Genomic DNA, 6,937 nt, shown 5'->3' on the forward strand with positions numbered 1-6,937 from the left:
ACTCATCCACGCAGGTCTCCTTGCACCTTTTCCCGATTTCTTAGTCAGAGGGACGCACCGATCCTGAGCTTGGAAGAAGAGCTGTTTAAACGCTAACCAGCTCTCACAGGCCCCCTTGCTTTCTAGCACCCTGGCCCACGGGATAGGCCCAAATAGGTCCCGAAGGAGATCAAAGTTGGCTCTCCTAAAGTCCAGGGTAGCAATCCTACTATTTGCTTTGCTTCCTTCTCTCAGGATCTCAAACTCCACCATCTCATGGTCACTACATCCCAAACTGCCCCCAACTTTTACTTCCTTAACAAGTCCTTCCTTATTGGTGAGAATGAGGTCCAGCAGTGCCCCACTCTGCGTCGGTTCCTCTACCACCTGCATCAGGAAGTTATCTTCAAAGGACTGCAAGAATTGTCTGGACTGCGCATGCCTGGCCATGCTGGTCGTCCAGCAAATATCTGGATAATTGAAATCCCCCATAAGTAACAGTGCCTGGGAGCGTGCCGCTAATTCCAGCTGCTTATGGAAGTTGCTTATGGAAGGCCTCATCAACCTCCTCCTCCTAATCAGGAGGCCTGTAGTACACACCCACAACACTGTCCCTTTGCCAGCCTGGCCCTTGATTCTCACCCACAAGCTCTCGACTTCTACATTACTCTCCCCCAGATGGAGTTCAATACATTCTAGCTGCTCTCTCACATAAAGAGCAACTGCACCACCCCGCCTTGCCAGCCGATCTTAAGTTGCCAGCTCACTGCTCGTACGTGCTAGCAGGGGCAAGGTGGGCAGCTCTGCTGGTGCCTTTTGGGGCAGAGGGATTAGGATGGTTCTCCAGGTGCCTGACATGGGATCCGCCTTCCACATGAGGCTTTAAGAGGCAGTGTGGACTCTAAATAAAATAAAAAAAAATAAGAAGATAAAGCACTGGCAACCTCTCCCATTCATCAACATCCAAGGCCAGCTGGACAGCCTTTAGTTCTGCAAACTGACTTGATTCTCCTTTACCTTCAGGGGCCTCTACAACTATTCATGCAGGGCTCCACACAGGAGCCTTCAATCTGTAATGCTTCCCCAGAATACGACGCGATTTGCCCCAGTGATGCAGTGGTAGAAGTGTCGCTCTGCTACACAGGAGGCTCAAATCCCAGGGGTTTGACTCGATCTCTAAGGTCACTTCCTACCCACAAGAGACTGTGATACTGTGATACTGTGATGATTCATCAGTGAAAAAGGCAAATTTTATTTTCTGGTAGTTCACTATATGGTGGGACCTCTTTAGCACGTGATACTTCTTCTGCTGGTGATGTTCTAAACCTTTTGCCTTCAGGCCAGTCCATGATCACCTCTAGGATCCCTGGATGGCTGAGGTTCCCCATCCAAGCTCACTGTGTAATCAGCACAATCCACTTACTCCAAGAGGCATCATTAGCCTGATGCGTGGAGAGAACCTTTCCTTTGAACAAAGGGGGAAAATGCACCCTTTGGTTAAAAAAAAATAAAAATGTATAAATCAATCAAAGACAGACCTACTGAGAATGGGAAGGGACCCCACTGGAAGAGCAAACACTGGGGAAGGGCATGCAGCAGTAGCACAGCCATCATTGCCTTGTTTCATGGGCTCTCCAAAGTGGGAGCACGGCACAGGGCCTGGGATTCAGTCCGTCCTGGTAAGAGGCACAGGCTTTGCGTGGCCCTGCACAGGGCCGGGTCTTAGTGCTGGGGTGGGCTGGATATGACCCTGCTGGGCTAAGCTGACTGAGCTGTGCCACACCCCACAGTTCTTGCATCACAAACGTTGCCATAGACCCCAGCTGGTGACATGGCAATCCACATCACAAAGGGGACAACCCAACATTTGGGTGGAGTGAGGCTGGGCACCACTTTGCCCATGAGGTGACTGAAGAGAGGAGCTCGATTGCTTGGCTCTCTGCATGTCACAGGCATGGATACTTTCTGGGGAATCTGCTTCTTCCTCAGACTGGAGGATGTTATCCTATATTGTATGCTCTGGATCACGCTGATCCTATCGTTGCTTGTATTCATTTTGACTTTGTGGAAGTGGATGGTAGGAGTCAGGGCTGGTGCTGAGCCAGGCACTGCAACACAGGGAGGGGGTTGGAGGGGGCCAGGGCCATCCCCAGGGCTGGGCTGGGGAGGACTGCCTGGGAGGAGAGGCCGTGTCCCAGCAGGGCCTGGCCAGGCTCGGCAAGGAGTCCCAGGGCAAGCACAGGCCTGGCTGTGCCCTGGGTTGGTGGGTGCCTCTAAGGCTGCTGGGGACGTTCCCCTCTCACTCACTGCTTTCTGTGCCCATACAGGGTGGGAGGCCAAGGTGGTACTGCTGCAGAGACAACGTGGAGAATAACAGAGGTGAGAAGCATGGGCAAGGAGAGGTGCCCTGCAAAGACACCCCCTGGGGACCCACATGCCCGTGGCTCCATCAGGGAGGGTCTCTCCATCCGTTCACTCTCTGTCTTCTACCAACAGCTGCGGACCTCCACAATGCTCTACAGTACTCAAGGACACAGTATGTAGTTAACTCCCTGAAGTATGATAGCTCCCTCTGGTCACATCCTACATAGGGAGGTCCCACTAATTCTGCCCTCTGCCCTTCTGCAGCTCTTCCACAATACCAGATATGGCAGATATACGTGCAGCATTCCGTCAAATGCAGAGAAGACTTAAGATACTACACAGACGCTTGCAAATGTGAGATCACGGGAGAGGAAGGCGGTGGAAATGGGCTTGAGTTGGGGATGGAGTTGGTATAGGACATGGGAGACTGATAAGGGAAAATGATCAGGGGAGGCCATGGCAAAATCCACAGACCTAAAATACAAGCACTGCAGCATCAATGGATTTACCACCCAGGTGCAGCAAAGCCTGACAGTGCTGTCTGCCCCTCCTGAGCTTCTGATTGCAGCAGGCATGGAGGGACCTCAGGCACACACGGGGTTGGTCTCCACCTCTGTAATACAGCCTGTCAGCTCCTCTGAAACAGCAGGACAGTCGTGAGGCGCTCAGCAGTCCTGGATCAAAGCATGACATTATCCCCTTCTCCCACAGTGCAATCATGGAGATGTCAGAAGACGCCAATGACTCCTCTTGCAGTGACAGCTCTCTCACTTCCATGAAGGCAGCAGAAAACTCCAGCTCTTCGAGGGAGTCTCTTGATGTGAGGGGGAACAAGTCCCTCACCTCCAATATGGCAGTGGGAGCCCGCAGCTCCTCAGAGGTCTCCCTGTCCTCAAGGAGTGATGAGTCCCTCACGCCTGTCGAGACAATGGGAGCTGTGTGCTCTTCAAGGGCCTCTCCATCCTGGAACGACAGCTCCCTTGCTGACGATGCAGCAACAGAAGCTGGCTGCTCTTCGAGAGCCCTTCTGGCCCTTCCCAGGGAAGGCTACTGTACTTCTGTCAGTGCGCATGAAGGCAGCTGCATGGAACAGCTAACCCTGAGCACTCCTCCTTTGCTTGGAGCAGCTTCGGGTCATGCTGCCACGGTCCAGCCGGACCTCATGCTTTCGGATGCACTTGAGCCCCAAGAAGCGCAGGAAAGCTCAGCCCCTCAGATGGAGGTGGTGCCCAGAGTGTGGAAGCCGCTGCTCCTGGATGAGGCTGTGAAAAGGCAGCTGGAGCAGCACCTGGTAAAACTGCAGATACAGCGGTGCTTTGGGCTACCAGAGAAGGTTCTGGCCTCCTACAAGAAGTTCTCAGAGACCAATCAGGAGCCACAAGACTGCCATCCTTCTCCACACAGCAACAATGTGGAGCCCTACCGCTCGCCCTTCCTGTGCTGGAACAGGCACGCTCGCACCAGGAAGAGAGCAGTGAAGCCCCCTGGCTCAAAGAAAAAGTCCATAGCCCCTGTGAAAAAGTGCACAAGAGGAACACAGATGCCTGCCTACTCTCTGTCAGCTTTCATGATAGTGGCAGAAGAGTATCCTCAGGAAGATCTGGTGAAATCCCAGATGAGCAGGATACATAGCAGAACAGTTAGAAGCAGCAGAAAAGCCAGAAAGAAGATCTGTCCTGTCAGCTTCACAGAGGAGAAGGGCACTGTGACAGAAGAGGATGATCTTGGTCCCTCCTTTTCCATCCTGAAAGAGCAGACAGTGCCACAGATCGAGGGAGCTCCTCTGCAGAAGGCAGGACAGGACACTGAGATCCCCACCGTGCCCAGCGGGGGCAACACAGGGGTCCAGGAGCTGTCACAAGGCAGGACTGCTCCTGCAGGAAATAATGCACCACAGATAGAAGAGGCTTTGAGTAAGGACACTGCCACAGCTGTGCCACCACCTCAACACCATGAAGGGACCAGCCTGGAAGAGACACTCAGAGCACTTACAGACTTCTACAGGGTCGGCACAAGGGCTGAAAACCAGGTGAACCAGCTGCTGGCTTCCTGGCTGGAGCAGTCCCAGGACGATGCTGGGCACAGAAGTTCAGAGCCAGCAGCTGACTGTCCCATTGCCACGCTGTGCAGAACACAGAAAGACACACAGAATGGTAAGGGACTCAGGCAGGACAGAGTGAGGCCCAGAAGGCTCTGCCCCAAGTGCTGCGAAGCCCAAGGACGTGGTGTGCTTGGCAGAGAAGGCACCTGGACTTCAGCTCCACTTGCAAGTGCAGCAGCAGGCACAGGAGGGGACGAGGCAGTGGGCGAGAAACATCCATCTGGGGAAAGGGCCAAAAATCAAGGCCAGAATCAGACTGCTGATGCTGTCCAGCAGCCAATGAGGGCTCGTATCTACAGATACTTTGTATCAATCACTACAGTCCAGCAGAGATGTCAGTTTCAGCCACGGACAGGCTCAGTTGACAGGCACACATCTTTGCAAGCTGCTGCTATGGTGATCCCCTTCCTCCTTTGCAGGCAAAGCCCTATGTTCCAAAATCAGGAAGAAGGGAAGTGAGGAGCCTCAAGGAAGAGGACCAGCCATGGACAGCCAAGTCTCGCCTCGGGATTAAGGACACAGCTCACAACTCCCAGGGAAAGGCTGCAACCATCTCAGGAGGCAATAGGGGAGGACTCTGTGCTATTTGGGGCTGAGACGTCCTCAACAGGAGCAACGGACAACATCAGAACCAGGTGCCAGGCAAGCATGGAGACAGCAAATGACTGAATCAGAGTGTGAGGAGACCTGGGCACCTGGGAGCACCAGCTCCTGCTGGTCATGGTGAGCCAATCCACGTGGCTGCTACTTGGAAGTTCAAAGAGCAGCTACGCTCTCTTTGACTCAGGCCCAGTGCCAGCCCAGTTTGGCTGATTTGCTCTTCCCTTTGTTCATTTCCAGGGGCAGCACCATCCAGTGAGGGACATGGACCCAGTGAGCAGCAGATCCCTGCCAGGACCACCAAGGAACAGGAGCTGTCTAAATAAAAATAATAATCATCCCTAAAAATGTGCTCACAGATGTCTCTTCTTTCCTGTGGAGGAGCACAATTGCCAGCTCACTGCTCGTATGTTCTAGCAGTGTTAAGGTGGGCAGCTCTGCTGGTGCCTTTTGGGGCAGAGGGGAGTACTAGGATGGTTCTCCAGGTGCCCGAGAGTAGGGACGTGGGATCTGCCTTCCACATGAGGCTTTAAGAGGCAGTGTGGACTACCCAGCTTTCTGGAGGTCTTTGCACAATACAGTCAAGTTTTGGGTGTGAGAACAGAGTGTGTCCTTCAGGACAAGAGACAGAGAGAAATAAGGGGGGGGGTCAGCCAGACAGAGAAGACAAGTGCAAATCAGCCCAGGATGTTTCCTTGAAGTGTCCCCCTTCACCAAACTGGTACCCTTTCCACTCCTCCTCCCCTCTCAAATTGCTGCTAGGGGGTGGAGAGGACAGGGTGCTCACTGCAGCACTGTGTGCTGGCTGGTTCCCCTCCACCATCTGTTTGCAAGGTGGCAGGGGCTGACATGCTCCATGTGGAGCCTCAGCTGTATGCCGAGATCTTGAGGCCGACAGGGACTGGCACCACCAGTCAATCTCCCTCTCACATTCCTTTATGGTCCTCAGCCTCTCCACCTCCTCCTTCAGGTCAATGACAAGGCTGAGTAAGCCAGTCAGTTGTTCACACTTTATACAAGTGCTGTCTCCATCCCGTGGCACTGCAAAGGCCAGGCTCTGGCACTCCTCACATCCCTCAACCTGCTTACTAGCATCTTACATTGGGGCCTGTCTGAGTAGCCACACATTTCGTACCATTATTCACCCTCCAGCACCCATTGCTCACAGGAACCAAACTATGGTGTGTGATCAGCACTGGCTGGGCTGAAACCAGGACACTGGGACAATGCATTGCCGTGTTAACTCAAGAGATGACAAATAATTTTATGCATTTTGATACATTGGCTGATCACAGTGCTGTGAGTAGCAAAAAATAGGCAGCTGTGCTTTCCATTTTGATAAAGGAATTTGAGAATAGGTTTCGAGATTGCCAAAGGATCATCAATTTGCAACTCTATTTTCAACCCAAATACATTCCAGTTTTCAGATGGAATGTATAGAGTTGCGCTGAATTGAAATCTGATCGTGCCTTTTTACCAGACTTGTATACACCCTCTCTTACCAGGGAAACTTATTCCTCACTTCATAGTCACACTTCATTCATGTCATCACTTCTTGGCAGTACATACATATGTGAACAACTGTTCTCCAGGATGAAGTATATTTACATACCTTAACTATATTACATGCTTTACGAGGGCTGCTCTGAAAGTAATGTTTTATTTGTGTTAAGAGAATGCTTACATACATTTTCTACAATCGTTTGTGAATTCCTTATTTTGCTGCATTCTGTTGTTGATTCACAGAATGACAGAATCACAGAATGACCCGGGTTGGAAGGGACCTCAAGGATCATGAAGTTCCAACCCCCCTGCCTGGCAGGGCCACCAAACATACACCTTTACTAGATCAGGTTGCCCAGGGCCCCGTCCAACCTGGTCTTGAACACCTCC

General features: G+C 52.2%; 2 protein-coding genes across 2 annotated transcripts in view; both read left to right on the forward strand.

The window, feature by feature from the left end:
- The window catches only part of LOC107312247, a 12,496-nt gene extending 7,016 nt beyond the window's left edge, over positions 1-5,480 (forward strand). Inside the window, exon 6 of the mRNA XM_032443865.1 lies at positions 5,285-5,480. The gene's annotated coding sequence lies outside the window, so the exon portion shown is untranslated. The remainder of the gene's footprint in view (positions 1-5,284) is intronic.
- On the forward strand, positions 2,050-4,903 carry LOC107312244. Its single transcript, XM_032443658.1, has 4 exons — positions 2,050-2,358; positions 2,476-2,515; positions 2,608-2,697; positions 3,055-4,903. Exons 3-4 carry the CDS (start codon positions 2,627-2,629, stop codon positions 4,901-4,903), a joined length of 1,920 nt encoding a protein of 639 aa, XP_032299549.1. The 5' UTR covers positions 2,050-2,358; positions 2,476-2,515; positions 2,608-2,626.
- Positions 5,481-6,937: the final 1,457 nt, after the last annotated feature.

Source organism: Coturnix japonica, chromosome 3 (assembly GCF_001577835.2).
Source record: "Coturnix japonica isolate 7356 chromosome 3, Coturnix japonica 2.1, whole genome shotgun sequence".
Taxonomy (NCBI): Eukaryota; Metazoa; Chordata; class Aves; order Galliformes; family Phasianidae; genus Coturnix; species Coturnix japonica.

Excerpts from the sequence above, each read along its gene's own strand:
- LOC107312244 (XM_032443658.1), top strand. The coding sequence starts at position 2,627 with ATGGCAGATATACGTGCAGCATTCCGTCAAATGCAGAGAAGACTTAAG. Across the intron at positions 2,698-3,054 it reads CTACACAGACGCTTGCAAAT|TGCAATCATGGAGATGTCAG; the intron begins GTGAGATCACGG and ends CTTCTCCCACAG.